General features: G+C 35.2%; 1 protein-coding gene across 1 annotated transcript in view; it reads left to right on the top strand.

Annotated features, from left to right (window-relative positions):
- Positions 1–25,641, top strand: part of LOC140154885 (armadillo repeat-containing protein 3-like) — a 65,794-nt gene that overhangs the window by 18,156 nt on the left and 21,997 nt on the right. Inside the window, 8 exon segments of the mRNA XM_072177535.1 lie at positions 5,749–5,939; positions 7,476–7,513; positions 7,516–7,547; positions 9,333–9,469; positions 10,263–10,431; positions 11,202–11,302; positions 15,788–15,898; positions 18,579–18,791. Of these exon segments, the coding sequence (XP_072033636.1) occupies positions 5,749–5,939; positions 7,476–7,513; positions 7,516–7,547; positions 9,333–9,469; positions 10,263–10,431; positions 11,202–11,302; positions 15,788–15,898; positions 18,579–18,791 (992 nt within the window).

The raw sequence follows: 25,641 nt of genomic DNA, 5'->3' as shown, positions 1-25,641 counted from the left end.
AGGGTACAGCAACCTATTTCAATAACTGCTACCGGATATGCGGCATTGTGGAGCTTATTTTGACAATTGACTAAACTTGACTAGATTTTGTTATCATATGTGTTAACATTTTGCTGTATAATGTATTTGAATTTGTTCATGATTGCAAATGAACACTGCACTGATAATGTAAATCATGATAGAAAGTTCATTGCTTGAGGAAAAAAGTCTTAAAAATTTTCACCATTTCTGACAGATAAAAATATATACACTATCATGTCATAAATTTTCACCAAGTTGATACGTGCCCCCTTAAGAAATGCCCCGATAATTTTTCAATGAAAAAGTCACCAGAGCGCATAATTTTTCATGTCATGAAAGTAAGTTGTAAGACATGCATTTGCCATGCTTGCTGAATGTCCGTATTGGAAAATTGCAGTGAAATCCTTTCACAGGAATGTATACCTTCATATATTTGTCTTTGTTATTTTAAAAATAGCGGGATACCCGTGCTTCGCACGGGTCCCCGCTAGATGAGTAAATGGGAGCAATCACTAAAACAGGAGGAATTACTGAAAAGGTAGAATCATTGAAAAGGTAAATTTTATTTTTCTAAACCTGTCCCTTCTGGCAGTTCCATTTAGCTTCTTTCTTTCTTTGCAGTTGCTTCTACATGGGCCTAGTTTGTTCCCATTAAAAAATTGCTATTTGTTTGTGATTTTCCGCTTCCATATTATTTATTTAGGCCTAACCGCATTCCCATTATTTTCTAAATCTATCCTTTCTAACGATTCCCTATGGGCCTAGTTTGTTCCCATTTAAAAAATTGCTATTTAGTTTGTGATTTTCCGTTTCCATATTATTTATTTAGGCCTAACCACATTCCCATTATTTTCTAAATCTATTCTTTCTAACATTTCCCTTTTAGCTTCTTTTTTATATGCTGCTTAGCTTGTGATCTCCCGTTTCCATGTTATTTATTTAATTCTGTTCTCATTATTTTAGCTTCTCTTTTCTTATATTTCCTGATTAATTTTAATCTAATTTTGGCTTTTTTTTTCTTAAGTGTCCTGTCGATTAGTTTCTTCCTTTCCTTCTTTAGTTTGCTCCCGTTTCATTTAGTTACTGTAACCATAACCCGTATCTTTTTTGTCTTCTTTTTCGTTTCTTTTTTATTCATTTTTTCTTTTGTTCATTTCAGTTTCTTCTACATAGATCTATTTTGTTCCAATTAATATATGCTGTTATTTTCCGTTTCCATGTTATTTATTATTATTTAATATTTTATAAATCTACCCTTTCTTACGTTTGTCCTTTTAGCTTTGGCTTTTTTTCTACATATTTTGTTCCCATTTTTCATATTTCCTGCTTAGCGTGTGATTTCCGCTTGCATTTAATTATGTTCTCATTATTTTAGCTTCCTTTTTCATGAATTATTTATTTATTTATTTATTTACCCTAATCTACAACCCTGTACCCACAACCCATCCATAGTAGGCCTACCTTTTCAATTTTGTCCTACTTTCTTTTCTTTTCTATTTCTCTGGCACGGAAAGTTGGCCTATGCATATGCGCCCCGTGCGTGCGAGTCACATCCCTTGTACGCCAACGCACTAACGCCAACGCACTGTCGATGTCAGTTAGTTACTGTAAGTTTTAACAATATAAAGCCCAAAAAAAAACCCGGTTTAACCATATTTCTTATATAACCGTTTTCAACCAAATAAAGTGCAGTGTATTTCCCGTATATATTCCTCAATCTCCCGTATGAATTTGGCTGTAAAACTAAACAACGATTCATAGGCCTAGAATAAACAATGAAATTGTACACTGACTGTCTCCACCCCGGGTCTCCACGCAGGCACTATCACCACTCTAGTCTACCAGACCACTGTTTCCTACGTTACCTTAGCAGTGGCGGATTTAGAGGGGGGCGCACGCGGCGCGCGCCCCCTCTATTTTGTGCAGATCGGCGCCTGACTCTGTGTATTTTTGCAGAGTGGCGCCTGACATTGTGTGGGCGCCGAGCCGCGGCGGCGGTGGCGGTGGCTCGGCGCCCCCTCTATTGAAAATTCCTGGATCCGCCCCTGCTTAGTGATTCACGCGTCGTAGCCTTAATCTCTTGGCTGCCAACCTCAATGCAGTGGCGGAAAATGGGGCGCGTAGCTCTGCGTAGGAGCAAAAAGCTCGTAAGATCATTATTAAATTATGCGATGTTGTGCATCTAGATAGCCTGAATCATTTCTTGGCATCACTTGGCCAGCAGAAAACGGGGCAATGTTGCTCTGCGTATGGTTTTTGAATGTAAATATTAGTACTACGCGGTTCACACTGTCCTTATTACCCACAATGCCACTGCGATTTTGCATAGCAACACAGCAGTTTTTTATGTTATTCTCTTAGTTACGAGCAATTTTTGCAAAAGCGAATGTCCGATGGAAAAATGGCAATATGTCTCCGATCAATATACCACTAAATCAAAGCCGAAAGTCTAGGCAATTCGGAGAACATTCGCGCACAAGATTGGGTAACCTTCCTTTTATTTATATAGAAGTTATATGTCAACAGTTTCAAATTTCCTGCCAAATATGACCCTGCATGCATCCTTAAGCTTATATTGGGATTTTGTTGTCCAATAAACACTCCTCTTTTGGAAAATGCAACACCCCATGTATTTAATAGAGTAAACATTGTTAGTTTTAATTTATGATGTGTCCAAAGAGGGTAATTGTATACTACGGCAACTTGGTCCATTCTCTGCGACATTTGATTACATATAAACTCCTCAAAAAAAGTTTGGAAACTTACCAAAACGGCTTTATATCAGAAAAATTTGAAATCTATTTCCATATTATTTCATATCAATACAAGCGTTGTTCTTTCCTGTCAAAAATTACACCAAATTTGTGACCATAACTTATTTTATTGTTGAGTAACTGTATTTGAAAGACAAGGAGGTCTCAAACAAAATGTGCCAAATCTGCCATTGTCTGCGCCATTTGCATCAGTAAACATGAATAAGGAATGCCACACTGTTTCATTAAAAACGGTTCTTGTACTGTCAGTCTCACGCACCGGTCTTCTGCAGCCGTTGTTTTTCTTGGATGGCCACTTCTGGGTCTGTCTTTGACATCTCCGGTCTGACGAAACTTGACTTTTAGCTTGGAGATCATACTGCAGGAAAATCCAAATGTTGCCGTGATTCTGAGGTATGCCAGCCTCAAGCTGACCAATAGCGCAAGCCTTATCCCGGTCTGGTAATCGAACCATGTTTGCTAAGAAATTTCTTGCAAATGACCACTATGAAGAAGTGACCAGCAATATAGGTTGACTTGCGTTGATCTGTTTGAATCCACAAGTAGTAGAACTGCTAATTCCATCCTAGCACTTTTCATTCAACATGATGTACTGCAAACAACTTTTCATTCATTCTTTTATTCATGCATTAAACCACTCGATCATTCATTCAGAGCAATAAGATGAGCGCAGATAATGGTCAGTTTCGCACATTTTCTTTGAGACCTCTCTGTCTTTCAAAGCAAGTTACTCAGCCGTGGAATAAGCTATCATCACAAATAAGGTATCATTGTTGACAGAAAAGAACAATGTTTTCGCTGGTATGAAACAATATGGAGATAGATTTCAAAATTTTCTGATATACAACCGTTTTTGAAAGTTTCCAAACTTTTTTTGAGGAGTTTATATACATACAGCCAAACTCGGCTCCAAATATAGCAGGACTGTGTTCAAACAAGACTTTATTTCCATAACACAAATGTAATCCCAGTATGAAAACTAAATTTATTATTCTATCATGAACATGATAAACAAGAGCGGTTGGAGTGTTTGTTTGATTCCATCAAGTAGATTAGGCCATCATCATTCTGTTTATAGAATAAATACATAATATGCAATCTGTGGCAAAGCTGCTGACCATGTTGACATAACACATATACATATGTTTGCATATTTCTAGACTATCAAATGTAGTCTTGCAACCAAGTACAGAGATCAATTATTCTTTGCAAAATAATGTTGTAAATAAACAACAAAAATATATAAATATGGTTGGTTAACGTTATAATGTGATAATAATCAGTGAATGTTAAATAGCGTGTATCTATATGGTTATAATTGTTGAGTATTTCATAAACATGTTAAAACTGTAAAACAGTAAACACAAAACATTTTACAGAAAAGGTTTAAATCTTTGGTTATATAAAAGGTCTAAAACATTTTAATAACATTCAAAAAATATTTTTGAAAATTTGATGCAAAACATTCCAAACAGAATGTTATTTAAGTGTTGACAAAATATTTTGCAAAAAAAATGTTTGCCCAAAATATTTACAATAATGCTTTAACAGAACATTTTTGTGTTTGCTGAGAAGTTGATTGATTCAGGAAAAATGCTAAATAACACAGTCAAACAAACAGTTGAAGACATGTATACACAATCATGTTGTAAATTCTAAAACAGCGAATACCCTAATTAGATTAATTTAGTAATGTGGCCAAAGATGTGGTCAATATGTATGTGTTATAATACTGCGCAAATTGGTCTAGTCTATGTGACATTTTATTACATGCTGCTAAATTTAGGTGCAAACGGGACATTGTCGTTTAAATTATGTTCCATTACATAAAGGTGCTTGTTCCATTTTTTCGTCATAGGTGATTTGTTACTTTACAGTTTTACATAAAGGATTATCATTAAACAATCGGATTCCAAGTTTGTATATTAAAAGTGAAAATGGTGTATCTGCACAATAACCCATACCCATGCTGTACCATGAGGCGACCATATTGTTCATACCATTAAAGAAACATATCTCTGGCCTGAAAATATTACTAGGTTTATGAGAAAATATTTTGGTGGGTTATTGTATGGGGATGAGCTATAGAGTGTCAATCTAGCCACCAACCTTTTTAAAATCTGCTAAAAGATTTTGCATGACATACCATTTTATACACAAACACACCAGAAAAGGATTAAATATTTTATTTACTATGCAAATTTCCATTTCCATGTCCCACAGAACTTGGGCATCTTATTTGGAACAAAATTTTTCTTATGCTAAATAGCCTCCCGAAATTTTATGTGTTGAAGGTTGTGCTCTACATACATCAGAAAACATCAAAAGAGGAGCTACAACAGCTCTGTGTCAAAAAATGACACAGAATTTCTGGTGCACTTGTGTATTAAGGGATCTGGAATGAGTGTTTTGAGCGTTTCGAGAGTATTTTTTGTGGGACATGAGAGCACATCAGACATATCGAATTGCATTCTGAATACGAAGAATGTCTTTCTGAAATTCACGATATAATACAAATTTTATGATAAATTATTAAAATTTGATATTTTTCACATTTTTGATATAACAGTCCTCGAAGTAAATTTTATAAATCTAATGATATATTCTTAAAGGTCAAAATTTTCAATTGATCGTCGGCTTTTCATCCCACCTACATGTACTTTAAGTATAAATCATCAGATTTATAAAGTTTACTTCGAGTACTGTTAAATATCAAAAATATCAATTTTTAATCATTTGCCATAAAATGTGTATTACATTGCAAATTTCAAAAAATCAAAATTATTTGATATCAGAAGGACATTCTTCGTATTCAGAATGCAATTCGACATGTCTGATGTGCTCTAATGTCCCACAATAAATACTGTCCAAACATTCAACGTTCTTAATAATTCTGTAATGTGGACATTTGAGTAATTGTCATAATCATTCAAAAATCTCTTATTTTGTCTAGGCTAGTAATTGTGTAGAGGTATGTGAATACAATGGCATAGAATCACTCATCAACCTGTTGAGTAACCAGAGAGAGACAGCTCAGGCAAATGCAGCAGTAGTTTTAACCAATCTTGCTACTGATGAAATATTGAGAAATGAAATACAGAGTAAAGGCGTGGTTGGAGCCCTTATTCGTCCCCTGCAGTCAAGGTAGGATGATACAGAGTATAGGACTTCAAGCACAGGGTTTGGGATGGGTGGCACTCACATTTGAAAGTTCACCAACACCAGTTGGATCCTACCAGCATAATATGCTCTAAAACATGCTTTGTGGGACACATTTACCCATTTTGAACTCAATTAAAAAATGTTTAATAACAATAAAATCCCTGAAACATGATCAGAAAAACTCATTTTTGTGTGTGGAAAATTTGAGTTTTCAACTCATGCACATTACTTGACTGGTCACAAAAGCACTTGTTATTTTGGCCATGCATGTATGCAGTATTATTTCTGAAGTACAGTGCATCCATCTCCCCTCCCCGCAGGCCTGAAAATAGAATGGACTACTTCCACTTCAAGCTACTAATGAATGATGTCAACCATTTTAACATGTCCTTAAATGTATGGCTTCTCTGCCTGAAGTGTTTATATCCTGTATTTTTAAATCGTTTGAAAAATAATAAAAAGGAAATCGTCTGATGATCGAGTCGTTTGGTTGCAATCTCAATCATTGAAATTGATTGCTGACAAAATGTCCTCATGAATAATGATTTTATAATGAGTCTTTAGGTTGCAATCCCAAACATTGAAAATGATTCCTGACAAAATGTCCTCATAAATTATGATTTAATGTCACTGTTCTTCAACAATCCCATCTAAAAGTCCACCTCGCCACACCTGTTTAGGCCTTCTCATAATATTCAATTGGGGCTTCATTTTGTAAATGTGTCCAACTTCACAGGGGCTATAGGTTTTATTATCATTGAGGTACAGGACTTTTTATTTTTTCGGAGAAGAGCAGGGCGGGCAACTACTTGATTATATTTCTACATGTTCATACTACATACTCTGACAATTTTAGAAAATTCGCACGAGTCCATTTTTTTAAAATCACATTTTTGTTCCTTAAAATGGGGGTTATAGCGCCTTCAACGGGTACTCTCTCCATAGGGCTACATGTAAAGACCAGTTACAGACAAATGGTCCTAAAATAAAACGGACTCGTGCGAATTTCCTCAAATTTTGCATATGATGTTGATTTAACATCTGGAATGTAATGCAAGTGATGTCGTTGCTGCTCTTCTAAATTCATTTTTAAAATGTCCTCCCCAGACCAAGGTGGCTCAGACACTCCCCTACGCCGCCCAAGCTCGTCACTGATGCACTAAATTCCATTTCATCACAAATCAACACCCCACACATTTTAATGGCTACGGGATACCCCCCCCCAAAAAAAAAAATCCCCAAATCCTTTCCAAATCCTATGGGCCAACATAGTCTAGTATTCAAACACATTTTGTAAAATATGTTGCACAAATGGCTTCAATTGGTACTTTATTTTGACAACATTTGCAGGTCACTTTTTTCACAAATCCACACCACATTATTTATGGCTATTTGCCAAATCTTGAAAAATGTGCAGTAACAATCAGCGATCTCAATATTACAAAGTTGTCTTCCACCTCTATATGATATTGAAAATATTTTCTGTATTAATGATATTGAAATATATTGTCCTTGCAGCAATACAACAGTCCAGGCCAAAGCAGCACTTGCATTAGCAGGATCGTTTGTGATGCAGACACCAGAAATCAAGTAAGGAGATCAAGAACTAGCAGTGTTATTAAAAACATAACATAACGTAAACTATGTTTGGTGCAGTTTATTCTTCTTCATCAATCATTTTAATGCAACCTGTATTCAGTGACATGATATATAGAGTCCAGTGTCCACAACTTATAAGTTACCCCCTAAATACTTTTTAAAATAAATCGAAAAATATTTGACAAAATTCAAACAAGTAAAAAGATATAAGTAGCCTTATTTGTTTTACACATATGGACCAAATTATAGCGTCACACGTCATTGCGTTCATTATGTAAAAAAGAGGCCGTTTTAAACAGTGTTAAAAGTGGCATCTGAGTTCATAGGAGTCAGATCTCAAACAATACAGTAGGCCAGGCCTATTCATGTGTTTATTAAAGAAAACCTGACTGCTATGGACTCGGGTCCAACTTTTAAAACAGCCTCTTTTCTTACACAATTAATCATTGTGACTGAACGCCATGATGTGTGAGGCTATAAATTGGTACACAGGGGCAAAACTAATAGGGCTATACATATCTTTTTACATTTTTATATTTCGTAAAATATTTTTCGACTTATTTTAAAGGTATTAGGGGGGAACTTATAAGTTGTGGACTGTATATAGGCCTATACAACCCTGATTACCCCTATGACCAACATTTGTGATCAATAGTTTGCTGAAATCACTAGTCATGTAATGTCACTGCTTGATTGATAGCTCTCAGAAAACCAATTGATGATCGGAATAATAAGGAAATCCTATAAAATTGAGAAGTATATTGAAAAAGAGAGAAGTGCACTTTAGGGCTCTGAATCCAAATCAATATGTCATTGTGCCAAGTACTACAGTCAGTCTACTCTGAAGTGCAAAGTACAGACGCGGACGCACACATCGTGCTGACTTTGAAGGCACGCATACCTAGACCAGAGACGCAGCACTGCGCACTGTTAACGTGCTGTATACGTGCGTCTTGTCACTTTGTACTTCAGAGTGGACAAACTGTAGTTAATGAAGGTTCTGCAGTGTTTAACAGTCTATAATATCGAATTGATTAATTTGAATTAAACAATTCATTGATGTTAGCACTGGGTAGTAGCCATTACTGCCAGTAGACAGGAAGTCTAGAAAGTTGACCTCAATGCTGTGGGTGGTCTTCCTGTACTTTTGAATGGGACAGCAGTAACCTTCGCCATTTTTTAGACCAAAATTTTGGATTTTTCAGATTTTTTTCTTAGTTTGTGAGAGCATAACAAGACTATCCGTCGATGGATTTTTATTTCCCTCAGTAGATATTTTTTTAATTAAGTTTTTCATAACATATTAAAAAGGCAGAGACCCCTGCTGTATAATAAATTAGCTAGGTAAGTTTTGAGTAACTTTGATGAAAATTATCAAAAAGTGCCTATTCTTTTTGTGTGTATACGGTCCATCACCTGTCACTTGGTAGTCTTGTAACATGTCTAATGGCGCTGCCCATGGCCACTCGATGAATTGTTTAATTTGAATTAATCAATTCGATATTATAGACTGTTTAATGTTGTTTCTTTACGAGGAAAAATCTCATTTTTCAAGAGAATGATCACAAAGTAGGTCAATAGGGATTTCAACATGGAGCATCTAACACTAGAGGCACATTTAGCCAATTAAAACTAACATCATAAGCAATTTCCTTTACTACTAAATATTTGATCCGGGATTTATTATTTTATAGGTCTAGTAGCTATATGTGCACTTGCCCGACTCTCAAGGCCCCACTTATTATAGCTAATGTATTTTGTTCTATATTTTAACAGTTACGTGGTCTGGGAGGTCTTTCTCCACTTCTAAAACTGTTGCAATCTGGGAATGATGATGTAAGGAGGGCAGCATCCTGGGCAATCTTTGTTTGTGCTAATGATGCCATCATTGCTACAGAACTTTGCAAATTAGGGTAAGATCAGGAGATGAATTAGGGTAAGATCAGAGGATGAAATTCGCATAAACTTCTAGTGCCCATTTCCATTCACCGCTATGTATTCTTCCCCCGTGCATTATATTTCAGGAACTATCCTTCATAGCTATATTATCAGAAACCTAAGTGCTAAACACTTGATTATCTGAAATTGGCACACTAAACAATATATTCTACATTGCTCTGGAGCCTGGGTGGGGGCAGTAAGTCTACGCTCAAATACTAGAAATACTTTCACACGACTTTTACATTAAAATGTCTCAGCTGGATATATATACCATGAAAAAAATATGAATATACATTTTTTGATGATAAAATTTTGGTTGGGGTGACTATATACAATTAGAGGACATCATTACAAAATATTCAGCATTTTACAAGTACAATATATAGGAACGAGGAATATCCCAAGGGCACAGCTCCAAGGGATAGTCCAAGCCGTGTGTGTAGATAGATTTTTCAGTATATGATTGCATTCAAGTTGCAAGGGATATTATTATAGCATTTCTATGATTGTTTCAAACAAATTTAAAATCTGATGTTTGATGAATTTTAGGGTTCCACAAATGAGGACAGTTATCATTGAAATTAACCAATTACTTGTACATTTAAAGTGCACATTTTCTTTGCAAAAAGATGTAAGGAGAGCTAGAACACAAAGGTCACGGCCATTATTGATTGCGATCAACCTATCATTTTTCAACCCAGCCCACATTCACATTTGAAGCTCTTCATACAACCCTCATACTATCTTCTATACTTTGTTTTGCAGAGGATTGGATATCCTACGAGAAATCCAGCAATCAAGCACCAGACAAAATAGTTTTAGTGATGCAGCATTGAATAGACTTCTTGACAACACATTACCAGCAAAGTATAGTCAAATGGGATTCTTAGGACCAAGTGATATCATTGCTGATGGCTTCTATGATGCAGGAAAGGTTTGAATTCGTTCAAATCAGATAATCTTTATTATTTATGTGGAAGAGGTTACATGCATTGCTACTAGAACAAAGTAAACATTAAATTACCAAATTATTTAATCAAAATTACAAAATGTATTAGTTAATTAAGCACACCTTCACACGTTCACATTATACTAAGAAATGAAGATAATTAGCGCTTAAAGGAGTATTTTGTGATCCTATCATCCTCTTTTTAGGACATTTTTCAGTACATATCCACAAAAAAAGCCTATTCCCAAAATTTCAGTTGATTCCGATTTTCCGTTTGCGAGTTATGCATAATTATGTGTATCCCTGCTCCATAGACACTGCGTTGTAATTTCGTTTCTGTTTTGGTATACCAGAAGCGAAATTCAAATTTTGCAATATCTTTGCTAAACTAATTAATCTGCAAGATATATTTTGTACATAAACATTATGTAGCCAGAGTATTCCAGTGATATAATATTCTCAACTTTTTTTGAGAAAAGTGGGGGGATGAGGCTGTGGATCACGAAATGCCCTTTTAAGTGTAAATTAAGGAAGATAAAAATAAGTATGTACATGTATGTGTGGTTTGCTAGGGAGTAAGTTCTCTAACTGGAAACACATGGTCAGGAGATTAAATATCATTTAAATATAACATTTTATAACTAATACCTCACAGTATTTATTTTATAAACACCGGTGCAAATCATTCTTTAAATATAGTATCCATAAGTCCGTTATAGATGATTTTAATTCTGACTTTGCAACGTTTTCTTCAGATTCGTCCTGAGAGTAAATTCCTGACACTAGAGGAGCTGAGCAATAGAGATGTGGACCAGAAAAGACCTGTACTCTTAGTCAACTGTGGATCATCAAAAAGGTGAGACATATATAGGAAAAGGTTTTACTAGAAGGATATTGACAAGACTGACAATAGAGCTCATCTAAACATGAAGTATCATTGAATCATTAAATATACTCACACCTGGCCAGGGTTAACTAGGATTTGACAAGTGCCCATCATTTTCAGGAAAACTGCTTGCCCAAAATGTGACTCTTAAAACATAAACCATACCTCTCTACCCCTTTGAAGGTTCAAATAGCTTTTGCTATATTAGCTTTCATTTATTTGTCTGGTCTTGTTTTGAGTTCACAGAACTTATTCAAGGATTGTTTTTAGAATTTAGCATTAATATCTCACAGGCATTAACTTTGTATGTCCCAGGAGCAAACTGCCTGTCCAATCATCATGGTGATGGGTGGTTAGTTAACACCTTGTACCTGTGCCCACTCATTGTTCCCAGACCTACATCAGAACGATTGAAGGTATCTCTACGTGTTTGTAATTTGTATTGATATTTTTTTTAATCTTAAGAATGCACAGAGGATCACATATAGCAGGAAATTTGTCTTTTGAAGTGACAAAGACAAAATAATGAAAATAAGGGAAATTATGCAAGGTATGGGGAAAATGATGCATTTTTATGAAGAAAAAAAAACAGAATGAAAAATGTCCACCGGAAGAATTGTAGGCCATCATAACAAGATACCTGCTCCTTCAAAGTCATTAAACCAAAATACTTATTATTAATTTCAATAATTAAGAATGAGGCAATCAGAAATAAATAATGGAAGCCAAAGAAATCATAATTCAAATGAGCAAACTGACATGATAATAAATTGAGAGATAGAGAGAGAGAGAGAGAGAGAGAGCAAAAAAATTGGTACTCATCGGGATTGAGCCCCTGCCACTCTATTACCAGGCAAGATTATAATACCACTACTGTAGCACTACCTGAGTCTATAAATGGTACTTGGGTAATTTCACCTAGTCATGAATGCCCACTGTCTCACTGTGTCTTAGTGGCCACTATTATTAATTTAGAGAAAAAAATCAACTTGAGCTATTGTTTTATGGTAAAAAATTTCACCAAGATTTGCCAAAATGTATGCATTTAAAAAATTTCTGCCCATATTTGGCTTTTTTACCCCGATTTTACACTGTTTTTAACTTTTTTAGTTTTTTTTTTGTTGTTGGTCTGTTCCCTCTCACAATCCTGAGAACTATTCCAAGTAACTACTAGATGTCCAACTTGATAAATAATATATCTAGTTATCTAATGTTACTTTTTATGATTTAGAAATAATTTCACATACTTTTCTCTGTTGCTTTAAAAGATACTGTGAAAAATGTCTTATTGAAAGCAATCATGCATGCATACCTAACTTTGCATCTATTTGCACACATCTCATGTGTAGCATCTTCTGCTTCTGCAATTACTCTCCAATGAGAGACATTAATATGGTAATAAAATACTGGCTTTTACTACTATTGCAGTAATAAGTATCTCTCATTTCATAGAAATTTAACAATTATAGTGTAAGCTTGTAACTATATAGGAATGATTATGTAATAACATGCCATCCCTCAAATATTCTACTTTTTAATTCCTTGGAGAACAATTCCTTTGAAGATACATTTTTCATGAAATGCATATTATGCCAATTAAGGTTCCATAAATGGAGTGTGAGCTACATATGTTTGCATAATATGATGAATTTATCACATCATAAATTGACACCTATCTTGTAGCTAAATCACAATAAAATCACCTTTGTGGCTGTAAAGTGTGAGTTAATTATTGCTGGATTTGAGTTTTGTTACTTTAAAATTGAAAACAGGATCAGGACCATATATATTTATATATGACTGGTTTACTTCACTGACACTTTGCTTTCTTTCATCATTATGCATTACCTTGTATCCCCGATGGTACATTACTGTTATACAAGGTTTTAGTAGGAGGTGAGGAAAGTTACACAGTTATCTCTTTTGTATCTTTCAAGTCAGGACACGCCTAACCTATATTAAATATTCATAGTGAGGAGTTTCTCAGTGATATATTGATAAGGTGAAGGTTGATGCACTCAAGACCTTATCTGTACCTACAGAGCCCAATATTTAGGCCAAGAAAAAAAGAATGTATGTTTCAGACACCCCCGTGCATTGCTATGTGAAATTCAATTTAGCGCTTGGCGCTACGCGTTGGCCGTAATTTTTTTTTGCCCATATTTTCATTTTTTAAAGTATTTTTCAGTATCGTATAGCGATTCAATTTTGTCTTTTTTTGCAGTTTGGTTGTTGTTTTTTGTACACATTTCGCCATGATTGTAAAAGAGACAAACAAAACTATTCATTGTGTATGTATATTACTAAGTTTCTGTATTTGAATATCAAAAAGTACATAAATATTGTGCCTTGACTGTAAAAAAATAAAAATAAATAAATATCGCATATCGCATAGCTCATATTCTTAAAAAAATTAAAAATCGCATAGCACTTTTAAGCTTAAAAGCTTTTTTACCAAATGTGTCTGAGACATTTTTTTTTTTTTTTTTGGCTTAATAAACAGCAAGTAAAGATCTTTCAAATGTATATTATCCAAATATTGCTTGAAACACTTTTTCTGTAATTAATACATAGATATTGAAGTTGTTGACCTTGGTATGTGATACCATTCTATTGTTACAAATTTAGGCTAGCTTATGTGCAGGAAACATGGTTGTTTATTTTTGAACATGAAGAATTTCTAGTTGAATACAGACTTTAAACATCAGAAATAATTAAGTTAGAAAAGATCCCTGTTCTTTCCCTTTACTCTGCCATATAGCAAAGGTAATGAGAAATTGTCTGGTTGTTAATTTTGACTGTTTGGTTAGGAACTGAAGTGGGAATTGGCACAGCTCTGTCTCCTGTATAAATATGATTACAACTTAGGCTTACAACTTAGGCAAAAAAAAAAAAAAGATTGTTTGCTTGTCCTCCAGCGACCGACCGTATATTCACCACCCGTGTTTAAAAGTAAAAAGGTTTTTTAAAACTTTTACTGACTGACTGGCCGACTCAAGTTTGTGTGTATGAAAAACAAAAATAAGCTTAATAAAACAAAAAAAACACAAAAAAAAAAAAGGATAACAAAATAGTTAAATAAAAGCTTTCAGTAGACAATCTAGAACCACGATGTCAGAATCTTTAGTCTCTGCACACACCTGTATAGTATACGCATGTGTCCCGAGTGTATGTGATATATCTATCCGACAGATCGAACACTTGACGACACAACTTTCTATTTTTAACTTTTATGTTTATTCTGTTTTCTGTTAATATTATTACGTTTTACTAAATAATGATGCACGCAAATAAATTAAACAATATTTTAGGCCAAGAAAAAAAGAATGTATGTCTCAGACACACGCGCACATTGCTATGTGAAATCCAATTTAGCGCTATGCGTTGGCCGTATTTTTTTTCCCCATGTTCATTTTTTCAGTATCGTATAGGGATCCAATTTTTTTTTTTTTTGCAGTTTGGTTGTTGTTTTTTGTACACATTTTGCCATGATTGTAAAAGAGACAAACAAAACTATTCATTGTGTATATATATATATATATATATATTACTATGTTTTTGTATTTGAATATCAAAAAGTACATAAATATTGTGCCTTGTCTGTAAAAAAAATGAATAAATAAAAATATCGCATGTCGCATAGCTCATATTCTTTAAAAAAAACATGCATAGCACTTAGCTTTTTTACCAAATGTGTCTGAGACATACTTTCTTTTTTATTTGGCCTTAAACATAATATTTTGAAATATTCTTATAAAGATTATTTTTGAACTGTAATATTTTGACTTTATGACACAACACAACATTCGTTTGTAGCATGTGAAAATGGGGTAAAATGTCGATGTACAGTGTCTCAGTGCACTGTGAACTTGGCGTTAAAGTGCTGATTGACCGAGTTAGTAGCATTGCATAAATCACCAACACTGCCAAAAAGGACCAATGAGAAACAAACCCGGTCCAGTTTGATGCAGTGTGGATGGTTATAGTCTTATATGCTTTTTTTGGCCTAAGCGAAAGGTTTCATTACTATAATATAAGTCAATTTAAGCTGATTTGGAATACAACTGGTTGTAAATACTACTTTAATTGTAACAGGTCCATCACAATAGCTTGCTGATATTCTTGTGAATTTTTGACAGATGGCCTACTATACTTTCTCATCTTATATTCATGCATTACCAAGGCCTAGTAGTGTTATAACCATTGCCTTTAGATATCTGGAGAGCTCAGGTGCAACATGTGATATGGGTCATATGTGTTATGTGCCCTACTTTATCCAGTAACAAATGGACATACATTAAAATTTCCAGGTGTTGGCAAACTCGCTCGAGGAAAACTTGCTCCCTTTACCATGATGATAAATAAGTGTACAGATTTTTTAAGGAAAACATTAGTATACCTGTTTCACAAGAAACTTCTGAATGTTTTCAAGCTTGTTTGTTTTGTGTTTTTCAGTCCACCAGCCACACCAGCTCCAACTATGCAATCAGAAACTGATCTCCTGAAACCAGAATCATCCTCAAGAACACAACTAGCAAGTAAACCATCAAAATCAGCCGTCAAAGGGTATGTCACCATATCACATGCCTTGTGATATTGGCATACACAGTAATTCTGCTTAACCGTATTGTAACTGTAACTATATAACTCTTAAAGGTAACCATATGAAAAAAGTATCACTGACAGTTTGAGAGTGCTCGATACAGCAGGTGGGTAGAGTCGTAATACAAAATAATATGGTATGAAAAACGTATCAAAGGAAAGGACCTGTTAAATAGAAGAAATGAGCTCATTAGCAAATGTAGGCATGGCAACAGACCAAGCCGTGTAAAAAAGAAGTAGTGTGTACTGTGCATGAAACACCGTATTGTGACACTGGGTGTATAAACCGTATTATTTTCAAACTCTTATTAAAGGTATGTAAATCCTAGCCATAGGACTTACATTTAAGTAAATATAGGTAAGTTCAAGTTTCAGTATATCTGTATAATGTGAGACTTTATTTTAATATAAGGAAAGTAAAGTGGGTCAAATTGACAACCTAATAGGCAGAGCTACCCTGTCCCAGACACCCAAGTAACGGCCATGTAACAAGTTTACAGCTCCTAATTACCTTTGTGTCAAGGTTTCTTTGAGAGTATTGGTAGGTTTGATGACTAAATATTTTATGAGGGCGAGGTGGTCTAAGGCGCTGGACCATTAGGGAGAGTTGAGCGAGGGGTCCGTGGTTCGAAACCCATCCTGCCCGATCCTTGTTCCAATAGGTCAGAAATATCATAATCATAAGCTCTTTCAGTCTAGTAGAATATAATTGTGATATTTCTCCTCGCTCCCATCCACCATGTAGAATGTGCAGGTGTACACATAAAATGGCGGTTCCGTGTGTCAGACGAGTCAAACCTGAGCACGTAAAAGTTGCAGGCCTTATCGAAAAAAGTAGGGGGATCATCCCCGGGCTTGTTACCTTCACCCTCCCTAGGTCCCAGGGCAGTAGTAGTTGTGTATACAGTGATGGTCAGAGATGCCAGTTTTCAGGTTTTAACCTGAAATCAGGTTTTTTGTGAGTCCAAATTCCAGCTTTTTATTTATTTTCAGCCCGTTTGGGGCTTTTTGGCCTGCATACACATGCTTTTTCAGGTTTTTTGAGTGAAACCGACTGGCATCTCTGGATGGTAGAAGATTAGTTGTGTTAATGTAATGTTGTGAAAATGGTGATTTAGATAGATGTTCAAAGTACACTGCTGAGCAGTGGTGCGTCTGAATTATAGACGGGAAAATTCAAAAATCCAATCCAATCCAATCCTATGGCATATAAAGCTGTCAGCATTCCTTGTGATATTATAATAAGGGTGGCTTTGGTAGCATCCTACATCAGTTTATTAATTCTTTTTTTATTCATCTGTTTCATAGTTGTAGATCTTAGTGTAAGGATCTTGGATTGGCTGATGGATATCTTAATGCATTGTAAAATATAATATGTTTGCTCTTTCATATTTCAAGCCATGTGGCTACCCTGGATTGAAATATGAGAAAAGTGTTACCACATGTCTCCCTCAATAACTTTACCTTGTTCAATAGCTATCTCTTGACTCACAACTGAGTGTGTTGGGCGGACAGCTAGAGTTTCTGAGGGAGACACGTGGTAACGCCTTTCTCATAATTTGAACAAGGTAGACTGACCTTTTTCTTACTAGCGATTTATAGGAAATGATTTGGTGTAAGATGATGAGATAGTGTCGTATTATTCTGCCAGGAATGGTTTGCAACCTTCCTTGTAGCCGGATTGAATAAATGAAGATTTTGAATAGTAACTAAAATGCAACTTCATGAAAGTGTATTTCTCTAGTCAGTCGAACCTAACAGGTTGAGGACCGGTATTGTAAGAAACATTTGCGTTATCCATGTTAACGAATGATCTTTTATTATTAATTACCCAAAGATACATTAAGTTCGTACAAACAGGCATCTTACATTGGCATTAAAAAAAAACAAATGACACATATTTTTGGGAGCATTTCAGTGTCCTATTTGTGATGTAATCAAGTGAGTTACATGGCAGAAGAAGTCAATTTTATTAGAAAGAATAATTAATCCAGCATTTTCAGTTCTGCAACAATGAGTCCCATTGATTCGAGATCATAGATAAATAAGCCTTATGGGCTATAAAGTCTGTGTCTGGCTAAGAGTCATGTACACCTAATTAGCTCTAGTTATTACTGCTATTTTTGCATTTGCAGGACACATTACTTTGTATGATAAAAGGTCAAACCAGAATGTAGTGATAACAAATAGTATGGATGCTTCTTTGATAAATTAGTTGAGATTATATAAATGAAAATGATCAAACACATCAGATATTATTAGATATTATATAGAGGCCCTGCATGCTTTTATCGATTGGCTCCAAACAAAGGATTTGAACCGGTGTCCTTCGCCATAATCATGGCACAGTGCAGTCCATTCAATCAAATGTTGTCATCAACCTATTTGATCGTAGTGCATTTGTTATGTGTGTGAGATGAACTGTCGCGGTAGATTGCAATCATGCTTTTGTTGAATGCATTTGAGAAGTCCGCCATATTTACGGCATGATACGTCATAATATGCACAACCTCTCTCTATTGAAGAGTAAAAAAAGGTTTTCTGAAAGACGAATTATGTATCGTCAAACAGTTTTGGTTGTTGTTGTTATTATTTTAAGGTAATAATTTACAATCGTTTTGTTGGTATTGTTTGTTCTCAATAGGAAAAGGGAAAGCAAAAAAGACAGAGAAGAAAGAGAGCAGAGAGAACGCATGGAAGCAGAAAGACTTGCTGAGCAGGCAGCTTTGCTTGCCCAACAACCATCAGAATTTGAAGCACCTACAGACTCCAAACTAGAAGATTATGTATCCGATGTCATCACTAATATCGCACCACTGACTACCACAAGGAACAAGTTATCCAAATGGCAAAGTAAGTATTAAGTAAGACTTCATGTGCAATTTGGTTTCAAATAAGTCATTCAGAATTTCATTATATATGTGACACAATCTGGTCCATGGGGGCCAAAGGCGACAAATTTAAAATTCAGATAAAGGCAAAAATGGGGTCAAAAAACAATAAAATACATAAGAAAATAGGCATCACAAAACTTCATAACTTTAGAACCAAGTGTGCTAGACCTTTGGCGCTTTCAGTATATGATAGCTTAATGTTTGTATAAGGTAATAATTATAGTAATGCCTCCTTTGGTCCCCGTGGACCAGATCATGACACATATATGTCTTCATATGTCAAGAAGTTACTAAATTAAGGTTAGCAACTATTTTTTTTAAATAAACTGTTCCGATTTGGTAGTTCACAGCATCTTGCGAATGGTAGTGAGCTTTGGCAAAAATTGCATTGATAATTTCATAGCGTGCATATGTAGAAGAATTCAAATATCACAGATATACTTTTGTAGGTCCTGTGGTTCTTGAGTTATGTTGAAACAACAACACTTTTGTAAAACATACATAACACATTAACAACAATAAATCAAGGAAGTTTTTAAAGTACCGTATTTTGCAAAACATTGAAGTGTTATTTTTCAATACTACTATACATTGATTTAGATAATGATAATCAATTTTTTGGCTGCTTCTACCAACAATACCTCGCACAGCGTCATCATCCTATATCTTCGTGTCAAAAATTGCTGTGATAGTACAGTGAGTCCACTCTTTCTTCAAAAGCTACGCATGGCGATTTTGTTCGAGATAGGCTGAGCGACTCAGGCTAAGCATATCAATTACATGATATGAGATACCGCAGCGTTTCCATTCATACACGTTTATGCAATCTGTGCATGCTCAGTATCCCATATGGTGTTGCTATTACAAGAAAATTTGATTTGTTGTCAGGTAAAATGCAGGATTTGTTTCCAATACACTAACTGGAAATGCAATACACTAATAAGTGGGGATAGCTGTTTAGTGTAGACATATTTTACTGCATTTTCAGAGTAAAAAATTTTAAATTGTGCGTAAAAATTGTGATATATTAAACTGTTTGAGAATATTATTTATGAAAAGAAGCGAAATGAAAGCCCATTCAGCTAAGACCACGGTGCTGTACACTGGCTATAGAAAATTAAATCAGAAATCTATAATACAATACAGCACAGTGAATAGCTATAAAACTTTCTTTATCTGCATCAATAATAGAATATTGATCTAAATGGAATTGAATACATGAGTTTGTACACTCGTCACTGAGCGATCTACCAAGCGGTTTCTAGCCAATCAGATAGGACTCCTTTTCTTGCGTTCGGAAAGATGAGGTCTCATTAGTGAAATACCAATCGCCCGTCGCTCACCAACGGAGTATTAGGTCGTGATTCATTTTAGGGAAAAAGTATTTATTTAGACGCTGTCGATACTGTGCCTCGTCTACCCTTAATATTGTCATGAAAATAAATTGCATGAAAGAATATTGTGGTTTGCAAATTATTCATGATAAGTTCAGCCAAAAAGGAATCATTCATTCCCAGTGGGAAGTGGTGGTTGGTTTGATGATGAAAGGTCATGTATCCATGTTATCATGTAGATGTGATAATATTGCAAAGGTATATTATAAGTGTCGGGTATTTATATATTCATTTTAAAACCATGTAATCAAGAAGATGTAATAATAACAAAGGCATATTATAAGTGTCAATTTGAGTATTAATATTTAGGTCATCTCATGTAATTAAGAAGATATGATAATAACAAAGGCGTATTATAAGTGTCGGATATTTGCAGGTAATCAAGAAGATGTGATGATAGTAATTTAAGTTTTTAATGTTATCTTTCCGATCAACAAATTGGAATTGAAATTGTTTCTGAATTCATAGTCCAGTTGCTACTGTGTGGCGTTGAATTTGATCAATAAACTAAATTGTTTTGCAGCCAAGGAAAAACAAACTACTTTATTGGTCAAATTGAAATTGGTGGTTGTTGTATAAATATAACTCGGCTTACTGTAAATCCTCTCCAAGATGCTAATAACCAGGTGGTGTATGACGTGCAGTCCCTAAATTCAGTAAATTTTCATCGTCGACCGTGTAATTGAATGGGATTATTTTGAAATTTTAAAACGCTTGAAATATCACAAACAAATAGGCCTATGTTGATAAATAATATAAATACAAGCTAAAACCGTTGGGGTTCGATAATGAACCCCACAAAACTAACCAGTATATGGAAAAAACCATACGGCCGGGCGGTTTCAAGAGTTGCCGGCTCGATCGTGTCATCCGCCGCCTGCTAATAACGTACGTCAATAGACCTGTAATTGCTTTGACATGTATTTATTCTAGTTATTAGAAACTTTCAATTATCGAAATGAAAAATAGTATCAGTTAATATTAGGTAAAAACAAGTATCAACTATTGTCATCAATTGAATTAATGTGAAGTGTGGGATTTAGATATGTTATTATTAATTCCAATATCAAAAGGAGTACGAGTTATTGAAATTTAAGTATTGGCCTATAGGTTGAATAATAAAATCACTAGAAAATGCTGTATGTATGTGTGTACATGCCCAAAAGGCTGTTAGTTTTAAAATATTGCAAAATTCACACAGGAGATTTCAGGAATATATGAGGAGTGTTATAAACTATATGGGTGAAATTGGAAAAGAATTTAGCTTAAAAAACAATGAAGTTTCTAACCAGCATAAAAAAGTTGCTATGTAATGCAAGAAACTTTGCGCACATATATACGCGCGGGGACACTCACGGGGATGTATTAGGCCGACACACTCTTGGTGGTGGCGCATGGTATATGTCTGGGACATGAAGATATAGAAAGTGAAAAGAAAATGAAATGGAGGAAGAAAAGGCACTTGGGCTAGTTATGGGTACATGCTGATGGTCAAGGTTACGGGCTTATGGTTATGGGTACGGGGTGGTTGATGGTCAATATCGATGTTATTATAAAATCATGTTATTGAAATCTATGTGATTTGAATGCATATACTCAAAACTCATGCACATAATAACATAACTATCCATTTTATGATATATGTGGTTGAGTGTGTGTGTGTGGGGGGGAAGACAAATAAATAGTCATTTGGCTTCTTGTCGCCTTTTCAGTGCATCCTGCTTGTGCAATACAAATCTGGAATTTACTAACATAGATAACATAATGACATTTTTGTGTGTTTGGGTAACAACACACCAACAGATGCCCCATGTGTTTCTTGTATACAAAAAAGCAGACAAACGAAGTATTTTTGGTCAGTGACACTTTCAGGATATGTAAAGTGTGTGCTAATGATGACACCTATTGTATTTGAATCGTACCAGAGATGTAGAAACAGAGAAATTAATTAAAAACCAAAACACCCAAAAAAACCAGCAAAGGCATTGAACAGCTTTCCGGTCACCCAATACTGGTTGCTAATTATGTACATCGGCAACTCTTTTATCCCTACCTATCCTACACTAAAAGGCGTTGCAGTGGGTGGGTATTTAACATATGGGTGTATGTTTGCCGTACTCATGATGTTTTGAGCTCTGATATGGGCGCTAGAGCCAAGATAAATCTGGCTAGATCTGTCATTTTGTCTACATATACCCGGTAACACTGAGACTAGGTCACTAGATTATACGGAGGTCAGACTAGCATTGAACCAATCAATGTTGATCAATTCCAAAGTATAAAAGTGTCGCTGGATTTCATTGGCTCGCTCTAGAGTCGCCTGGGTTTTATACTAATTTATTGTGCATATCTCCACGCCGCCGACAGACTTGATAATTGGTAAACACATCTGACGGCACAATTCTGACCAGTCAATAGCCTGTTGCATAGCGAAAGTTTGACCAATAAGCGGCGTGTCCACCTTCACAAGCTGCATGATGTAAGTTTACATTACAGCCTATTAGCATAGTGACACCCTCTCATGTCCCGAACATGTATCTGATTTTGTAATGGTAAAATTTTTCGTTCCAGGCATCGTTCTCTGCTTGCAATGTTTTGAATTATGTTATAGGACATTATTCAAGTTTGGTAAAGAATATTAACTAGGATTGCCCATCACTGAGACGAAAACTNCGAAACAAGGATATATTTTAAGTCTTTCAAGTTAAGGTATGAAAATTTTCGCTGTGCAAATTTCACGTTTTATCTTAATAAATGTTCATAATTGTCTAACAATAGGCCTTTTCTTCTCTGATTTATTGTGACTTGTCGGCCCGCTTGTCGGCAAATTTTAGTTATATGTTTGATAATAAAATCGCCGGTAAAATCGCTAAATTGTAATCTTCTTTTTTTACTATGAAGCTCATCCAGATTTCAAAATCAGTACAGAAACGTAATAATTAACTTTTTTTTATCAAGTATTAGCAAACGAATTTTTGTTTCATCTCTGGATCACCCCCGTAAGTTAACTAACTTTTCATTCATATGTTAATTAGAAGTAAACAAAATAGTAAATGAATTAAGAGAACCCGGCCCGGGGAACCCCGGGCGAGAACCATTTAAAATTTTAATACTAGTAAAAATATAAAACATGCATTTATAGACTCAAATTTGAAGTTGATTCGCGTAGAAGAAAGAAGAATAAAACAAAAATAATAAAGAGAAATGCAAGAAACATAAAAGAAAGAAAAGAATAGACAGAAAGAAACCAAGAGAAAAGAAATAAAACATTTACATTCAAACAAACCATCAATTGCTCACACGCACACCGGGAGATCACCCATCGATTTACACAGTACGGGAAATCCCTCGATCGCGTATCGTAGGCCATTTAAACCCAACGTGGTTGTTTGTTATGTATCGAGCACGCTGATTGGCTTAGCCAATATTTTAGTAGTTTATTCGACCAATCAGAAAATTCAGTACTTCGCTTCACTGCCAACAATTGTGTGCTGCCAAACCCGGCCGTCGCATTCATTGATTGGCTTATGATTTAGTAAAATCGTCTGTGCAACCAATCACAAAACGGGTTATGGAGCACGTCGGGATAACAATTTTGCTGATGCCAGTGACAGCGTGTGTGTTTATTTGGGAGCAATACATGAATATCGGGAGATTTATCCGCACCAAAAAGAATTATAAATGAACTCATACGGGGAATTAATGGCTGCAGGACTCAAACAGGGATATAGCACGATTAGTTTGTAAGCTTTTGCCAGTACTTGTTGCCTGTCATCATTTATAAATAACTGTAAACGTATAACTTGGTTCATGAGTTGTTAACCGGTTGTTAAGCTTAAATTTATTAATTTTCATGATTTGATTTTGTAAAAGCCTGTAGTTTTATCATATGTCATATTCACTGATTCTGTCATGGCAGGAAAAAGTGGGTAATACGGGAAGCTCATTGCAGGGAAATTTTTGGTTTTTGACCAAAAAATTAAAGAAATACATACCGGTATGGGAAATATATGTCATACTGGAGGGAAATTTGGTAAAACTGGAGGGAAATTCTGGATTGCTTGCAAAAAAAAAAAACATTCTGTGTCTGGAACCGATTCATGAATTCGGCTCCATGCGTCGTCTACTAGGTCTGTGTCAAAGGCAACTCTTTTGAAATGGAAACAAGAGTTGATCGACACGTACAATTGGCAATACGACTCTGACGGGATTAAGGCAGTTAAACTAAAGCTACCTGTAAAGTTTGCAACAAGTATTGGCAAAAAATAAAAACTCATTACCCATTTGGCAATTTTCGTCTGAGATAGTCATATTTAGTACAAGGAACTTATACGATGTCCTCATTCACAAACTGATACTAGATCTGTCCATCGTATAAGCCTCTTACTGTACGATAATGTGGTGAAGGAATATTACACAGTCAAGAATAGGCTCCATCATCTTTTGGTTCTGATCCCTCTCAGTCTCCCAAAACATCAAAATCATTGTACATTTACTTAATACTTAAGACTGTCCTTTTTCATATAGCGCAGACAAAGTAGGGCCAACTTGCCTAGAAATGGTCAAATTTTGGCAAGAAATATCTCTGTGTAATCCTATGTAAGTCCCATATCACATCGTTATCGGCGATCAAGTTTTTTTTTTCTGAAGTTTGGCTGGTACCTACCAGCGCAGCCGGCGTCATGCACGTGACGTGACAGAGCTAAAATAATCGACCGGGAATCAAGGATCATTAAAACATCAACAAATTTCAAAACATAGAAATCAGTAAACTTAATGGCGAGCGGTCCGAATTTTGAGCCATACAAGTTTACGTGGTGAACTAAGTCATATTGCCATTTTGAAACAAAAATTTACTGAGACACATTTTCACAATGAAGATTTTGAACATTTCTGGATATATTTCTTGAAATATTGGTCATAAATTTTGTGAAACGGAGGCTCCAAATAAGGACTCAGATTGCACCAGAGAGCATCTAGAACCCCAGAGCTGGACCCGGCCGTAAGGCCGTATAAAATTAATGTTTTGATTCTCGTCCAGAGGATTTTCATGAATTGATGAGGGAGGGAGGTTTTTTTATTATTTTTTTTCAATGTAAAATTAGCATTGTCAGTAGTTTTCGGTCTTCTCCAACAGTGCTTGAGGAAACGACGAGGCTCTTTCTTTTTTTCAAATGTGAGATTCTGAGGATAAACCCCTAGAGTACCACAAAAAGACTTGGAAGTGATGCTTGTTCTCTAATAAACTTATTTGTATGTATGAACATTTCATAAATCATTCCAAAGTCTAAAAAATTGAAAAATCTAAAAAAAAAATCAAAAAAATCTGACAAATCCCAGAAATTGAGGAGGGAGGGGACGAGAACCAAAATATTAATTTTACACGGTTAAGGACTTAGCGCTATGCGCTCATGATGTT

Source organism: Amphiura filiformis, chromosome 6 (assembly GCF_039555335.1).
Source record: "Amphiura filiformis chromosome 6, Afil_fr2py, whole genome shotgun sequence".
Taxonomy (NCBI): domain Eukaryota; kingdom Metazoa; phylum Echinodermata; class Ophiuroidea; order Amphilepidida; family Amphiuridae; genus Amphiura; species Amphiura filiformis.
Note: the sequence above shows the minus strand (reverse complement) of the source record. Positions and strands in the feature narration are given on the sequence as shown.